This window comes from Mugil cephalus, chromosome 11, assembly GCF_022458985.1.
Source record: "Mugil cephalus isolate CIBA_MC_2020 chromosome 11, CIBA_Mcephalus_1.1, whole genome shotgun sequence".
NCBI classification, from domain to species: domain Eukaryota; kingdom Metazoa; phylum Chordata; class Actinopteri; order Mugiliformes; family Mugilidae; genus Mugil; species Mugil cephalus.
Genome location: NC_061780.1, coordinates 5,276,305 through 5,293,994, shown reverse-complemented (window position 1 = coordinate 5,293,994; position 17,690 = coordinate 5,276,305). Strand labels below are relative to the sequence as shown.

Below are 17,690 nucleotides of genomic sequence, written 5' to 3'. Positions count from 1 at the left end.
GACATTATAGATGGCGATTATCTCAGAAGTATGTCACTCGTGGGGTCATGAATGCGATGAACATCCTTTCAGGATCATTGTCTACATTTCCTGCTGCTTCTCATGCAAAGTGGTGCTTGAGGAAGTTCTAGAAGCGTTGAAAGGAGTTCTGGGGCTCGAGAGCAAACAGCTGCACTTCTCCATCCTCATTCGTTGTGGTTAGGACCGAACAAATTCTGGAGTGGCTTCACAAGTACAAAATCATCTTAAATTGTTGCATCAGTTTTTTTTTGGAAGCTGGCCTAGATAGTTAAAAGGCCGCATCTATAAGACTGCATCGCGCTTGAAAGAAATCTCGGAGAACTGTGAGAAGGCCGCGTCAAGCACAAGAAACAACTTTAAATGATGGACAGAAGTTTCAAAGTACCAACAATACCAGACAAAAAAAAATCTGCTCCACCATAATGACTATGCTGTTGGGTATGTTGGTGTTCATTTGTCCAAAGTATTATTTCATAGCTATAAATACATTATGTACAATACAGACTTACATAGGGTGAAATACTGCTGGTGTTCACTTTCTTATATCGCCCCAGAACTAAGAAGAATTTAAGTGATACAAAGGAAGAAGATATTTAGCTTCTCATACAATCTGTAACTCAAAACACAGAGATTTGCTTAAAACAAAACAAAAAAAACAGATCAAAATTAATTAACTGTAGATTACAGATTATTTGAAGACTTTTAGAATTTCAACTGTGTAATATTCACACATTCCTGCAGAGAAATCTTACATGGTAATGCGTGGAGCTTTAATGGAGTTCAGACATCTGCTCATGCGTATGCACGGCCACAATAGATAATAGTTTAGCCTGTAGCAACGTCTGCTTTAACACTTATATTAAAGCTTCATTTGTATGGTCTTTTATTACTGTAATGGTGGAGATATATTTCAGATATTTGACCATCCATGTCTTACAGTTAACAAATCTGGAAAATACACTCGTCCTATGGAGAGCTGTTGCACATGAAGCCAAAGCCAAAGTTTGTGCTATGTGCTATTCCACCATCAATAAATGAAGAAATGCATTGTTGCATCAGGTGACATTATTTTGAATTAATCATATTTCTAACAAGACATGCAAATGCATTAATTCCTCCGATATGATTAAAAAAAAAAAAAAAAAAAACTATGTATATAAACTATGTTTTTATCTATTTCAATCTTCAATTGGAACCAACAGGAGGTTCTCCTGAGAACTGGCAACATTTTCTGTACAAGTATTGAGTAAGGGAGTTTTGACCTTTTGTTTGAAGTTTTGATATTTCATATTTGTTTTATGTTAAAAAAACGAGTGTTTAATGCGCTGCTTGTCAACCAAAATACATATTCACATAAATCACTGGTGCAAGCTCATGAGCTCATGGGCAGTAGAAAAAAAAAACTCTTATTAGGATGTAGTAAATGTCAACATTTCACAAAATTGGACTAAAATTGTGCAGATTCAATAACATATGTCAACAAACATGATGGTTTTGCTTCATTTTATGTTAAGATACTCCTTCTGTACCTGAGCCCCTATGTGCAGGGCGCGGTGTTGTCAGCACTCAGTCTTGGGCAAGCTTATGTCTCTGCTCGACAGCATGGCCTTTTTAGAAACCAGCAGTATTGAATCAGTGCTGTTGCATTGTCTGTGTGGGGAAAAAAGCACTCAAAATAATGACTCATACTGTCCCATATTTTCTGTGGCCCTCCACTATCACATATTATATGACCATGGCTTTCAATTTAACATTAAAGTGAAACAAAATGAGACTGAAGGAATTCAATGGAACGGCAGGGAGCGCCACATTTGTACAACAGCTGCCCAAGGCCACTCTGATGTCTACAAATGCTATTATGGGCTGCATAGTCAGGAATGTTAATAGAAATACTTTGAGACAGAAATACTGGTGGGGCTATTTGACAGTTGTCATTTTAATCCAAAAGAAACAACACTCAGGGAAGCCAACACGAGGCAGAAACAGTCTTTTAGTGTTCATCAGCTCAGATGTCTGAATGCTTCACTAAAATGAGAAATACTTGAATGATGGCTGGAAAAGACCGTTTCATGATTAACCATCAGTCCTGTTCAGCATCTGATTAAAACTGAATGCTTCCATATTAGAAAATATTTCTGCAGCATGTAATTAGACTGAAGTGCATCAATCTTTTGAATTCATTTAAGTTAATTAAATCTCTGTGGATTATTCTCGCAGTGTCTCATCAGAATGGAAAACACGCAGTCACCGTACTCACTTATTATTAGCTTCTTCTGTGGCTTATCGCATGTCGTCGCGTTTAAAGAAAATACCACCTGAAGTTAAGGGACATGCTTCTTCCCACCACTGTAAAAAGCTGGATTTTTTTTCACATGGTATAAGTACATTTTAAGAGGGGAAATACTGACATTTGGCTCGTTCGATCTCAGCGTCTGCCTGTGAAAATGAGCAGCAGCTCCGGATGATGTCAAATGAAATGGCAGATATATGAAAAGATGCATGTTTTATGGTTGCATGTGACTCTATGGGGAGTCTTCATTCCTTACATTCTCAAACATGACATTTTAGACCCCCCCTGAGAGATTATATTTCTGTGCCTCATTGGTCACCTTTAACTACAAAGTGAAAAGTTTAGGGGATTCCTAAAGGAAAAAAAAATGGACCAGTTGATTTAAAAAAAAATGGGTTGATGTGACATTTGATAGTGAATGGATAACATTTACACTAGAAACAGAAAAACTAATATGAAATTCGAGGCTACATTATAAAATCTGTTGTTCCATAGATGGCATTATTGCATGCAAACTTACACGGTTAAAGTCGCTCTAGATAATGTCTTTTTCTGTCATTTTTGTTGCAAGGTATGCACATAAATACATTATAAAAATTAGCCATTCTTCTCTTTTATGGGTGTAATGTACTGGGTTACTCATCTTCCATCAGTCTCATATAAAGGTAGCACTATCAGAATATATCAGATATCATTCAGAAACAAAACACAAACATTATTATAAATGTACTGTAAGTGAGACGTGTTCATTAGTAATGAGAGCCTGTTTAAATATTCTGTTCTTGTAGCTGTTTACTAAAAAATACATGAATCTAAGTGAGAATTTACAACTGACTGTATTTAATATGAGTACACAAGTGTGACTCTGTTAATTATTGATGTGGTTATGTTGTTATACGAGGAGCCACGGTGAGTTGAGTCATGCATTTCCTCATTTATTTAACTTTATTACTGGACATTACAATGCACATGGAAACTTCTTGAGTTTTGTGCAGGTGTAACTGACGTCAGGATGGAGATCAGTAAATAATAACTTAACGTGTGAAGCTGAAGTCATGACGCAAACACATAAAACAGCGCCGCACTCGATTGTGGAGCAGCGGTAGAGATCCATGAGAGACAGCAGCTGTTAAAATATGCAGTCAACAACAGTTTTGTGTCTCCAAACCAAAGATGAAACTCTGTAACAACAGGAATGCTCATAACAACCCCCAAAACCGATATGGTTCTGTCTATGAAATGCTTCTCGAGGAAGGAACTGATTTCTAAGGATAAAAAGGAGATCATTCGACACTTTCTCACATATCACAAAGAACTGATAACAACCTCCTCTCTCAATCCCAGGTTCAGCCCATATGAATGGTACGACGCCCACCCTTGTAATCCTGGATCAGACGTGGTGGAGAACAATTTCACCCTGCTCAACAGCTTCTGGTTCGGAGTCGGCTCCTTAATGCAACAAGGTATGACGACGCATATGTCTCCTTCCCTGTCAAAAACAATAACATCACCCCGCTCCACCCCCATTTTCCTGTTCGCGGCTAGCTTCTGCTTTCTGCCTCTTTAACTGACAAGCTCCGTGATTTCCATTCCGGGACTGCTTCATAAGACATTTACCTGTCAGGAACAACTGCACAGCTCAGTCTTACACGACAAAGAAGGGCTGTTGTCACCTACCTGCTGTTTAAAAAAGGGAAGAGTAGGTGCCAGGTACTTGTCAGATTGGCGGGTGAGGATGGAAAACAATGTTGCATTTATTTTTCCCGTAACACGGTCGCTGGCCCTGCTCAAGAGCTCACCGAGTGTCGCGAGGAAAGGGTAAGTTTAAGAACATGTCTGACAAATGCCAGCTGTCAGCCATGACAGAAGTGGCTGGTGGGATGTTTTCAGCACCAGGGACCTGCTGGAGAGAATCCATGAAACTGCTGAACACGTAGCTCACCAACTACTGTCACTGTGTTTGTTTAATTGGTATCATTTATTTATAGTGTCAGAACAAGAGCATCTTCTTAGTTTCATCTATTAACAAACCCCTATCTGCAGAACTGAAAAAAACTAAACAAAACAGAGGAATATAAATGGGCTTTGACTCGCTGGGTGTTCCTTAAAGCGATAGGTAAGCAAATGAAGGCCCGGCAATAACATAATGAAGTCAACTGTGGAGAAAAAGACCCAAGTAACAAAATGTTTAACCTCAATGTAACAAGACAAATCAAGGAGGCTTAGTGAGACTCGGCAGTGGATCTTTGCCCGTAAGGATAGCAAACACATTCAGCAATTCATTAAGCACAGAAACCCGGCAGCACTCTCGTGAAACTGCATAGCAGCACTGCCAATTTGCTGGTGCAGGCAAAGAACTACAAGCGTAGCACCAGTGTGCTGGGAGGGGAAGGAGAGAGGGAGAGAGAGAGAGAGAGAGAATCAAAACAAAATGAGCTAGTTAGTAGTAGGCTGTATTATTAAACTAAATGGGAGAATTTTCCATGATAATTTATTCGGTGGCACACTGTGTTTTGTGTAAATGCCTGAGCTCCAGTGTCTCTCTTATTTACAGTAGCTGTCTGAATCTGCTGCTACAAATCAGCCATTATTCATAGACCCCTGAATAAAAATTTCACTCTGGGATATCAAAGTTAATATGAGGTTTGCTTGTGCTTTGTTTGTTCTCTAGCAGGGTTTTTTTTTTAAGAATATGAACACATGCTGTATTATTTTTGTTACATAACTGTTTCTACGTGATTATTTTTTTCTCCCCCAAAATATCTTGACAATAAACATATATCTATCCAAGTTGACAACAGACGCAGACTGGTTCTGGCTTCCCGGGACACCCAAGAGTGCTACAGTACCTCGTAACACATGCTGCATGCTGGTATCTGAAGCGAGGTGTATATATTTATATATATATTTTATATTTTTTATCTGTGTCACATAAACAGACATCCCTTGCTTGTCTGCCAAACACAGTGACAGCAGCTGAGGCGGAAGCCATTTCCGTGACATGCTTAAAATGCAAATGGACGTGTTTGAGAACATCCACCAAAGAAAAAAATAAAATAAAATCTAGCAGCTTGTCTGTGGGAGGGAGGTGTCACAGACAACACAAAGAACATAAAATATGAGGAGGTGCAAAAGCAAACACTTTGTGTACTTCAGATGCGTTCCTGGGGATCTCAGTGGGGTTTTGCTCACAACAAACATATGTCTGATTATTTCCCGTAAATTGGTCTCCCTGCATAAAATAATTTTTGAAAGTTCTGATTTATACGTTCCCTTGTTCTCTTTTTCTCTGTGGCAAAATTCTTTTCTCTGTAATATAGGATTTTGCATAACTAATTTTTTACATAGAATAGCATTCTTTATTCTTTATGCAAGAAAGACTCTGTGGTGGCCCTTTGTCTCTGGTGAACAAAGTGAACTGAAGACTTTATGTCTTTATGAGATTAGGTTGAAGATTTCCTTGAAACGGAATAAACATTTCCATTAACAAGTGTCATCATTTTAACACAATTAACAACCAGAAAGCCTCGAGCTCTGAGAGGAAGCCTTTGTGCAGAAGAGAAAGCTAAGTGCAGGTAATCATTCCCATGGGAAAGCCCAGTTTTCTCGTCTTGAGGTGGGGCATTCCTAGTGGGGAGAGACACTCCCGAAAACCACAGAGAAAAAAAATGTTTTTATCCCCAGGATGAGAATTCAGAAGGCGTCATCAGATTCACAACCACCCCATTCAGTTATTCAAAGGAGAATTACACTGTCAGAGTGACTTCTTTATGATCTCTTCAGAAATGCATCCTTGGGTGTTAATAGGAGCTCGAGATGTAGTCCATCTATTGCATATTACCTCCCCTTTTTGCAGCAACTAAGAACTCACATTGAAGACATTTAATTTGCAACTGAAATAGTTTCACCCTCAGACAACATCAAGTTCGAAAACACTGACAGTTTCCCTGAGCACTGGTTAAGAATATTTATGCATAGTCCATTTTTCAAACATAGAATCACAATACTGCACAGAAAACAATCAAATACATAAGAAATGCATCAGTTTCAACTAAAATAAGCCAAAATGTAATGTCAAATTTCAGCGCACTTTTAATTGTCTAGCGCATAGGTCTTCAACAGGGGGTCCGCTACCCCTAGGGGGTCCACAGAGAAACTGCAGGGGGGTCTCAAAATATTTAGTTAATTAGACATTTTTCATATGTATTATTTATTTATGATTATTATTTTTTTAATTTTCCCCACAATTTTCCAGCAAGATCACCCTACTGTTGCACATCTTTGATAAAAAAAATAATATTTGGAACTGTGTATTATATTTATATTTATAAACAGCACTAGGCCGAGTTTAATATAGAACACATACAGTAGGTAGGGGCCCCTAATTATTCTCTCTAATCAGTTTGGGGGTTCTTGGCCTGAAAAACATTGAAGACCCCTGGTCTAACATACCACACATAGACTGTTTACATGTCCAGCAAACACAGTGTCAACTCCATATAAGCTAAATAAGGTTTAGTTACAATGAGGGACAGTACTCACTGTGAAATGCTTTTTTTCTTCAGAGTATAACAGTAATACCTACATGAAATTATGACAGTTCTTCTACCGAGACTCAAAGAGGTATTACAACATGGCTTGTGTGGATTCATGAGTACTAATATATGGCAAGACAAAGAACAATCAATGGTTTTTAGCAGCTACGCGGTGGTGAATGAGGCTTGCTGTGAACAATTTGCCAATTTGTGAACAGATTTTTACTTTTCTTATGAGGGAACTGGATACAACAAATGATACCACACGTATGTACTCGCTTTAAAAATGGAGCTGGAAAGGGTTAATTAGTTTAGCTCTGGGAACCGGCTATCATGGCTCACTCTCACATTGTTGTGTTCGCCCCAAAAAAAACAGTTCTGCAGTATTTTCACGGTTCAGGGGACAAGTCCTTTTTCAAAGAACTGCATGGTACTGTATATTGACACCATTTTATTTCCCTGACACTATATGACTGATGTGCTTTTTGTATTTATTAGAGTGTTCGGAGGCAGCACCATATACCGTCCCCTGCTGACAACAAACAGTTTATAGTGTGGAATTCAATTGAGTCTCCCGTTGGTTCACTTCATTTTTAGTGCGACTAGAGAAAGTGCCTGGTGTCTTCCCTCTCTGAAGTCAGTGAATTAAGGGATACCGTCTTCCTTTGTTTGTAACCATGTAGAGTCTTTGTCAAACCACAAAGGACAAATCCAATCAAATTTGTTGGAGGAGGTTAAAGAGCTGACCACTCTGCCCCCCTTCTGTGGGCTTGTTACTCTTCAGAATTGCCCCCATAAATCTTCTCAGTAAAGTAGCAGAGTGCACAAAGCACAAGGGTATTTTAAAGGTTGTCAGAGATGAGATATAAAGTAACTCCAACACCAGTCAGTGAGCCATTGTAAACATAGTATTACTCAGCAGAGGACCACTCAATGTCAAGGCTGATGGAGAGGTGTATTGTCAGTCTGGCTATGTAGTATAACTTGGTGTTTCTTTTTCTTTTTTTTCCTTTTCATTTTTATACTGGCTGTGATGATTCTGCAGTTGTTTACTGCGTACTACAAGCATTAGACCCAATGACATATGAGGTGACACATTTTGTGAAAATTATGTGGAAAAACTGCAAATCATGAGATAACACATTCTATACAAATGGTTTTCACACATCAAATTGTGACAAAAGGCACAGTAAATAGACCACAAGTGATCAACCACAAAAAGTTAAGTGTGATCACAGTGGTGAACAGTTACTAGACTGAAGAAGCTTCCTTTTTAACAGCTTTTTTGATTGATGTAGGAAAGCTTATCTCCATGTTGCGGTGATAATGCAACAAATCTCAAACTTTGAACTGCCTTAGAGATATTGATTATTAATTTAAGGACATTTTTTATATTCTTTTAATAAATTCTCTTCATACATTATAAATCTTAGTAAAACCGCAGTCAATTTGACATCATACAATAGTTGAACAGCAAATGTTATTGTTTAAAATGCAAACAAGAATATTACACATGTTTACAGCCTGGTACAAAAAACGATTTTGGTCTCAATAGTTTGTTCCACTATTCATGACAACTGTATTAATTAAAATTCTACATAATTAGTGGTGTTCCTGCATTGAGTGACAGGCAGTAGTGTGAGCGGGTCTCAACATCCAGGCTGCTTTGACTCCACCCCAACACGACCCCCATGCCTATTTGGGGTATCCAAGTGTGGGTGGAGGAAAGCTCATCCAACATGGCGACTGGAGGCTCTGTCCACTTCGGGCTTAATTTTTGAGGTTTCCAATGGGTGACGTCACGATGGGCTTGTCCAGACAGTCGATGACTGAATGTAAACAAAACAATAAAACCTGGGCAGCACATCATGTTTTGTGGTGTGGTGTGCCACTTCTGAATTCTTAGGTTGACTAACCTGCCAAGCTGGCTTCTATTTCTGTTTCCTCACTGACAGTACCTTGATCAACACCAGTGTTACTGCCAAAAACATTGGCAGGATAATTAATAAAAATGCAAGTGATCATGTTGCGGAATTTGTTTAATTCACTTACAGTATTGGCATGTACAGTTTTAGTTAACTGCTTAATACCCTCTCTGTGCCTGTGTGTGTTTGTGTGTGTTGCATACAGGTTCAGAATTGATGCCCAAAGCCCTGTCAACAAGGATAATTGGTGGAATATGGTGGTTCTTCACACTCATCATCATATCATCATATACAGCTAATTTGGCTGCTTTTCTCACTGTGGAGAGAATGGACTCACCCATGGACTCAGCTGATGACATTGCCAAGCAGACCAAGATTGAGTATGGTGTGGTCAAAGATGGCGCAACCATGACCTTCTTCAAGGTAGAGTACAAATAATACACAGTAGCTATTACTTAGTGATATAAGGTGATCGATCTATCCATCTATCGATCTACCACAAATTTTTTTTTAATCTTCTTTGTATTCAAAGTCTTTGTATTGGCATGGGGTACTGCAGGGCTCCGTTCTTGGACCATTTTGTTTTATCTTCATTTACTCCATTTGGACAAAATTTTCTTTCAGTGAAATGCTTTCGCTGCTCAGCCATATTTGTCCTACAAACCATCTGAATCAGCTAAAGTTACCATTGCTGCATAATTGCCTTGCAGTGGATAAGGACAGGATGGTAGTGCATTTTCTTCAGCTCCCTTATAATAGGCGGAGGCTGCTGACCTATAGAACGTGCTACTGATAACCAGGACATTGTCTTTTACTAGTATGGTACTAGTATTGCATACGGCCACGGCAAAGCCAACTCAACATGTGGTACCTCCTGCTAAATACGTTGGAGATATTTTGGAGTGGGTCCTGTCTCCTGGAATTGGAAGGTTCATTTCTTTTCAGGATTTTAAAATAAATGCTTTAAGTGGTTCTCTGCTGGATTAGTTTGATGCAGTTTTTTTTTAAAATGGCATAAGACATGACTGCATTGGTTTCAGGGTGTCAGAAAGTGCCTGATTACATCACCCCTATTGTAGCTTTCCTTCTCTGAGTGTCTATTTTATTTTATTTCTAAATTTTACTTTTGACTTGTATGGCCCTGCATGACATGGAACCAACATACCTGACCAAGCTTCAGAAATCTTATTCACTAACTAACTTGAGATTTTTATATAAATTTGTGTTTTTTTTATTTGTATAGCACTCTATAAATTATTTTCATATACATACTGTACATGCAGTTTATACAAAATCCAGTTGGATCTTAGTTAGTGCTAAGTGTTAGTGCTAATTTTTTTATTACAAAGTTTCAATCTTTGTCCACAGGGTCTTTGACTTTATCATTTTAACTTTGCTTTAGTTGCTGCTGCTGCTGCTGCTGCTGCTGTAGTACTAAGTTACAGTGTCTCAGTGCAAGAAAATAAAGACACTGCACATACCTAATGAAGACTGTCAATAAGTTTATGGCATTCATTTGCAAAAAAGATGCTTTGAGGGTGGGTTTTATTTATGTAAATGAGAGTTTAGTAATATTATTTACATTTGAAACAGCAGGGATGTCTTAACAATTGCACACAAGTACTAGAAATTCCAAATACTACTATATTAATGGCTTCTTTACAGTTGTCTAAGGTCCTGAAATGATAAATACAGCTTAAAAAGAACAAGAAACCAACCTGCAGTTCCAGTTAAAGAAGGTTTTTTTATATTTTTCTCTGCACTTAGATAAATCATAGTTGTGATCATTGCGTCATAAATAGAAGCAGACACAGGTGTCTAATTACCCAAGGCTCAAGTGCCCTCTGCTCTCTCTTGCTTTAACAGAAAGGCTTAATGATGTTAAGTCAATGAGGCAGAAAAGAATGATAAATACTGACGAGACCAGGGAGCACATAAAGTCTTGGAAGATCTATGTAACTGGCTGCATTTCGTCCTAAATTTGCCGTACAAAAATATAAGAAACTGAATACACTAAAATCTGATGCAAGATGATACCAGATGGCTTGCTGTGAGCCAGACACAATTTCAAGATAAACAAGAAACAAGAATTTGTGTGGCGACGAGCTGATTTTGTAAAGTTGATGTGGACTGAGACAAGACACTCTCCAAACACATGCATCAAACGCAGTATAATTTCATATTCTGCTAATTAAATTGATTAAGTCATATGTGAGCAAATGTCTTAGTGATACCTGACATGTTACAAATATACACAATGGGCATAGAATGCACATTCATGATGTCTGCATTATTAACACTATATTAAAACAAGCAAAATAAATTGTAACCAGGAGTTTGTAACCACTGTCATCCAGGCAGTTGCAGCAACACATATAAGCCTTGTAAGGTTGGGAAGTTTTTGTGCACTGAAGAGTGCACCTGAGCAACTGCTTCTAAGGAAAAGTGTCTTTCACTTAGTATAACACCCATTACCACCACTGTATGCAGAGATCTTGGATATATAGGGACACATATTAAGAGTCGTTACGAATTGCACATTGCAGTAAACCTTGCAAACCACCATAAACTGTACTTCCCACATGATCAGATGTGAACTTGGTGACATTTACCATACATCACAATTGATACTTTTAAGTTTTAATGTCACGCTATCACATCTCACTATTAAGCAGCCAGGCCTGGGCTTCCACTGGAGTTAACAATAATAGGGGGCTTTTTTTATAATAGCATCTTCCACAATCTGAAATGGCTTATAGTCTTTAGACAGTAATTATCTAGGATTAGACATGGCATAAATGTGACCTCGCAGAAAATTGCCTGAAATACCACATAGCCCGATGCAAGACTAATGGCAAGGCGTTCCATTATAGCTGCTTCAGTAGCACTCATGAGAATAGATGTGTGCAAAGCTTCAATTTACTGTTCGTTAATCCTGTAACAATGGAGATCTGTAGGAGCAATCATTTAAATCTGTTCGGTCAATAGGTAAAGAAACCATACTCCTTAATGCTGAAAATGAACAAATAATACCCCCCCGCCCCCCGTCCTTAAACCATTCTCAAACCATTCTTATGGTTTACAGAGGAACTAGAAGGATCTCACTTCCAGCTTCAGCGCCTTGGGCTATAACATTTGAAAGTTATTTTGTTCAAGTTCAGTCTCTCTTTTTTTTTTTTCTTAATAAAAAAAAAAAAAAAAGCATTGTATATTTTTCAAGTTCTACTCGCCTGCAGCAAGGGAGATTTTTCAAATGAGGTTCAAAGCCACGTCTTTCTTCTTCCTCTTTTTTTTTTTTTTTTTAACTTTTAACATCTCTTGCCATCCCTCTCAGAAATCTAGGGTTTCTACTTTTGAGAAGATGTGGGCCTTTATGAGCAGCAGGCCAAGAACGTCACTGGTGAAGTCTATCGAGGATGGGATTCAGAGGGTGCTGAAGTCAGACTATGCCCTCATTACGGAGTCCACCACTATTGATTACATCACGAGGAGGAACTGTAACCTGACTCAGGTGGGAGGGCTTATCGACAGCAAAGGCTACGGCATCGGCACTCCCCTCGGTAAGACTTGCTAATGAACAGAGAATATGTTCGAGACTAGCACTAAAAATATTCAAGCCCTTTTCATAAGTTATATTTCTTTTTGATGGATCGGGGTGAGGCATTGATTTTCAGACGCAACAGCAGCATAATGTTTTTTAGCTGGTAGTCAGACAGTGTTTATGAACCTTATTATCGCAGCTGCTGTTTCTTCTAAAATAGGCCTTATGTTGCTCGCAGGCTCCCCGTATAGGGACAAAATCACCATAGCAATCCTCAGCATCCTGGAGGATGGGCGCCTGCACATGTTGAAAGAGAAGTGGTGGAGTGGGAGCAGCTGCTTGGATGAAGAGCGTCGCGAGACAGGCCCCATGGGTATCCAGAACCTGGGTGGTATATTTATTGTGCTGGCATCTGGCCTAGTGCTGTCTGTTTTTGTGGCAATTGCTGAATTCCTCTACAAGCTAAGGAAGACTGCGGAACGTGAGCAGGTATTTGTCCCCATAAATCACTTTGATATTTACCTTGTGGTTTGGATGGAGATAAAATTAACCTCAGATTAATTTAATTACACTCCACAACGATTCCAGCGTATTTCACCCTGATGCCCTTTTTGTTATTCTTCTGCCACATATCCGCTAAAGCAAAGCTGTGCTCTAGTCATGGTTTTTAGTTCAAACATGTTATAAAAGGATTTGCCTGCCTTTGGCTAATCCCCAGGAGTACTTGGCCATAGCGCCACAGCATTTACTTACTTTAACGAGCATAATTGCAAATTGGAGCATAGAGAATTAATCCATTATTAGTCATTGGAGATGTCGGAATAGCATGAACCCTCTACTGTTACAAATCACTAATTTGAGTCATGCTAAGTGAGCAGTTGCCGGCATGCTCACGCACCACACTTTTCCATTCTTTCTGACACAGCACTGACAGCCACGCATGCACGTGCACACATGCTAGCTGCAACACAACCTGAACGTCCTAATCCATTTTGCGCTGTTAAGAATGTTGACACCGTCTACTGTCAGAACGATTTAAAACTAAGGCATTTACCCCCACCCCTCCCGCCCCCCTCCCCTACTCTTCTTTCTGCTCCCCTTCCCGCATCCTCCCTTTTCGCCCAGAGGTCTTTGTGCAGTGCCATGGTGGACGAGATCAGACTGTCGTTCACCTGCGAGAGACGGGTGAAGCACAAGCCTCAGCCTCCAGTCATGGTGAAGACGGATGCGGTGATCAACATGCACGCCTACAACGACCGACGACTCCCAGGAAAGGACAACATGAGCTGCAGCACTGGGATGACTCCCGTGTTCCCGTGACAATGTGTTCCCCACAAGTCAAGAGCCTCCTGAGCAATGTGTCAGGGGGGATTCCAGAGACTAGAGACAATGGCATAGACGGAATCACCAGATATACCATTAACCACAGTGACATCGGGACACTAACTAAACATGGCCAGCTCAAGATGGCAGCGTCAGCCACACAGGTATGACAATATTCACCACTGTAATCCAAACTACAAGAGGTTAAAAAAAAAATATATATATATATATATTTGGGGTGGTTTTGGGGAAAAAAATAATCTATTCCCAAGTGAGGAAAAGGTATACCCAAAAAATCTGTTTCGAGTCTGATGTTTACGTTCGCAGCAAAACAACACAATTACGATGTTCACCAATTCCTCCATCAGTGAACAGGCCTCAAACAAAAAAAGAGGCTTGGTGAAGAATGGCAATAAATGACAGATACACCTACAAGGAGGACAAGGAGGTGCAGTTTTCTCTGGCAATTTGATGCGTTTTGCCAAAATTATGATATCAAGTTCTTACCGTTTCCTATTGAGTTACACACTCCTGAATTTGCCTTTGACAGCAGAAAATAATGTTACCTCAAACATGTTGTCGAGGCTTGAATGGTCGTCTCTGAGTTGCAGTCTGTAGGAATAGCAAGACGTGGAATGGTACATTTAAGTTTGTCGTCGTGATAAGAGATTAAACATATTGTTACACACTAGCAATCATAATCACTGATGCAAAGCTGATCGCGGAGACATCTATAATTAAAAACATCCATCACGGAACCGAATCACATTGTTATGGGATTAAATTAAATTGAGCTGAAGTACATTTTTATGTCAAACATTTTGTTCATGATTGTGTTTTAATCATTTAAAATATGGATTGCCAAAGATCTGACCGTTCTAAAGAACTACATACAGAGAAGTACGGGCCTGTTCAGTAAGCCTTTCAGTACAAGGCACTTGGTTTAAATGGGACCGTTAAGGAATATTTCTATAATAGATTTTTTCCCCAACCGTGCAGGGTAACATAAATCCAAAGTAAATCATATTTGAAACACAGATGTGACGTTGCATTCGTTCCAAACCTTAGAATAAGGTTATCAACACTGCAATGTAAACAACCATTATATATATATAAAAAAAAAGGATCATCATTGAATTATTGAACATTCAAAAGGACCTATTTCCACAGTTTGTTCTCACGTTTAAGGAAACGTAGCATGACTGAAATGGTATGTATTGACAGTAGGAATGAGAACAGGCGTTTCTGTTTCACATACACCTTAGTTCAGTAAAGTCACAGAGACAAAAGGTAAGAAACTGTGACCTCAAAGCTAAAGTGCATTTCTTCAGTGCATTTAATCATGACGTCTTCATCACCATTCAAGTATGTCCTGGTCGTCTTTCATTTGTAGCCACAGGACCACCGGATGTCCCAAGTACTTCTGAATTTGCAGTTTCAGGTATGATCTCCAGGAGTTTTGTTGGGGGAAAAAAACAACAGGGGTTTGGTTTTAAATGAGAGAGGAGATATTTTGATGGTTTTTCTTTTCCTGTCCGTTTTCTTTAATCGCCTGATGTGGACTGCGTAAACCCATACATGTTGTGCGTGAATATGCCGAAAGACAATGTGGTGAATAGACAGAAGACGGTTTCCGTGTGTTCATGTTGACTTTTACGCCTATATCGAGGAAGTGTACATCTTCAGGAGGCGCCGCGCCGAAGGAAGATTCGAGGAGTCAGTGAAAGTGCCATCATCCCGGAAGCTGAAAGAACAGCAAACCTCTGTGAGGTTTATGTTGTCGATACGTGGGAAATAAAAGACATCGTAACAATCTATGATTTAAGAAAGCTCCAATCTGTAAAGTTTAGCGTTGGTTTGGTAGAGATACACTGTATAATTGTTTATCGATTCTCTTCTGCAAAGTAGAGTATGTAGATAAGATCTGCAGGAGAAAATGTATTTTGCTAAATTTATACTGTTATAAATGAATTCTGTTCACAGTCAAATGTTCTAGATGCTATTTATGTCATTAGAGAGGTCACTTTAACCTACTTCCTCACTTTACCCCCAGTTCCACAGCCCCAGACCTTGTTTATTTATTTAATGGAAATGCATTATAGTATGGTATATTGGATTACTATCATCCAGATGGGAAATTGTATGTAAATCTTTTATGATGGCTAATATATTTCTACGAGTTGAACATGAAATGGAAATGTTGAGTGTCTCCAGGAACTTGGGGGACACTCTCTCAGAACTTCATGAAATCCCGATTACAACCTGGTCTCAAGTATGGCCGCAGCCGATACGTGGTTATACTATATTACTGTTACCCTCATGTGTACTGTAGCTTATCACGCAAGTGGAGACTCAAGGTCGCTTGCATTTCACTTCTATAATATGTGAAAATAATTGAAAACGTCATCATATTCTAAATTAGCTGGAATCTCAACACAACACAGGGTTTCTGATTTGGCGGATTCAGTCAGTTTGGTTACTGAGTATATTCATCTTTTTTATAAATCAATGTGAATAATAATGTCATTTTACACAAAATTGTATGAAATGTGAGAGAAAAGTAACGCAAAATGTAAGCTACATAACATGTGTTCCATTAGCAGTGTGTGATATGAGTTTTGGTTTTCCAGACGGTATGCCTTTTAACGTATACCTTTCTTTTTGAGTTGTAAAGCTTCTATCGTTTGGCAGAAAACCTCTCAAACAATACGATAAAAATGTTGGTGCCAACCAGGGTTTTCTTTGTGGACATGCAGAATTTCTATGAATATAGTTTTTGTAAGGTTTTGTAAGAAAAAAAAGAGAAAAAAAAATGATTTTGTTTTCCTAGTTAACTGTATGTGTTAAGAGAACATTAGAGTAACCGACATCGGAGTAAAACATGGGGAAAATCAACAAAGTACTATAGAAAAGCTATTGGATTATTTTCTTTTTAACACACTGTGAATAATTCAATTGTACAGTTTGCTGTATGGGTTATATGAAGTTTTAAATAAAAAAATACAAACTTTTATCCGCCGTTTTATTTTTTACGAGTGAATATCATGTTCCTCAAGTTAAATACGACGTGCTATTTGAGTCTGCTAATTGACATGCTATTAGCAATTCTTGGCGGCTCAGTTATAAAAGGTGCTTTTTATTTATTTTTTTTATTTTATTTTATTTCAATGCTTTAGATTAGACCAGCAAACTGCTCAGCTGACACAACAAGACTAAAACTAGAAATTGCCTGAATGGTCACTGAGGCTCCAAAGCCAATCAGTTCCCATAGACCCCATAGAATGGTGAATGAGTGTTTGAATGACAAAGATCAAAAACGACATCAAATAGAAAAAGTACGACCAAGTAGTCATTGTGCAGATGTTTCCATGCAGATCTCTAGTTGATTCCCTGCACATCGTTTGAAAATTCAATTTGACTATCAGTATCACCAAATAAAAATGAGTTGACCCGTGTCATTTAAAATATAAATCTCAAACACTTGGCCGTGGTCTGGTGAACAAATAATTCAAGGCTAAACATTGTGATAATTCAAGCTTCAGTACATCAGCCAGAACGATGTGATTAAATTCTAAAACCTGAAGTGAAAGCATGACGTAAAGCACTGAGCTCAGTCAGATGTCTCATACAATAAACATGATTAATATTCACAATGTATTTCGCCACCGTTATCATTCAATTTGGATGAAACAAAACCGATCATGCCACACTGCTCACAACGAGATGAATTAGACAAATGAGAAGATTGATGGTACAGTTGCTACCTACAGACACGCAGGTGCGGAAAATATACAATGCTGGAAAGACCCAACGTGTGAAACTCATAGTATCCTAGCGTAACAGTTATTTTGCATATTGCAAAAGAGAGAAGGGATAAACATTCACACTTGAGTTTACGCATGAATAATTATGTGTCTTGATGAGAGGTAGCGGATCGGCCGCAATAGACAGATTAACCTTGCTAACATTGGGACGGCAGATGCGCGTGTTAAAAAAAAAAAAAAAAAAAAAAAAAGAATCAGGGGAACCCCAGGCCATGGCGTGGAGAAGCAGCG

At 38.8% G+C, this 17,690-nt stretch overlaps 1 protein-coding gene across 1 annotated transcript in view; it reads left to right on the top strand.

Moving 5' to 3' along the window:
- grik3 (glutamate ionotropic receptor kainate type subunit 3) overlaps positions 1 to 16,648 on the top strand; it is an 89,041-nt gene extending 72,393 nt beyond the window's left edge. Inside the window, exons 12-16 of the mRNA XM_047599216.1 lie at positions 3,656 to 3,774; positions 8,977 to 9,194; positions 12,106 to 12,331; positions 12,551 to 12,801; positions 13,440 to 16,648. Of these exons, the coding sequence (XP_047455172.1) occupies positions 3,656 to 3,774; positions 8,977 to 9,194; positions 12,106 to 12,331; positions 12,551 to 12,801; positions 13,440 to 13,805 (1,180 nt within the window). The 3' untranslated portion in view covers positions 13,806 to 16,648. The remainder of the gene's footprint in view (positions 1 to 3,655; positions 3,775 to 8,976; positions 9,195 to 12,105; positions 12,332 to 12,550; positions 12,802 to 13,439) is intronic.
- Positions 16,649 to 17,690: the final 1,042 nt, after the last annotated feature.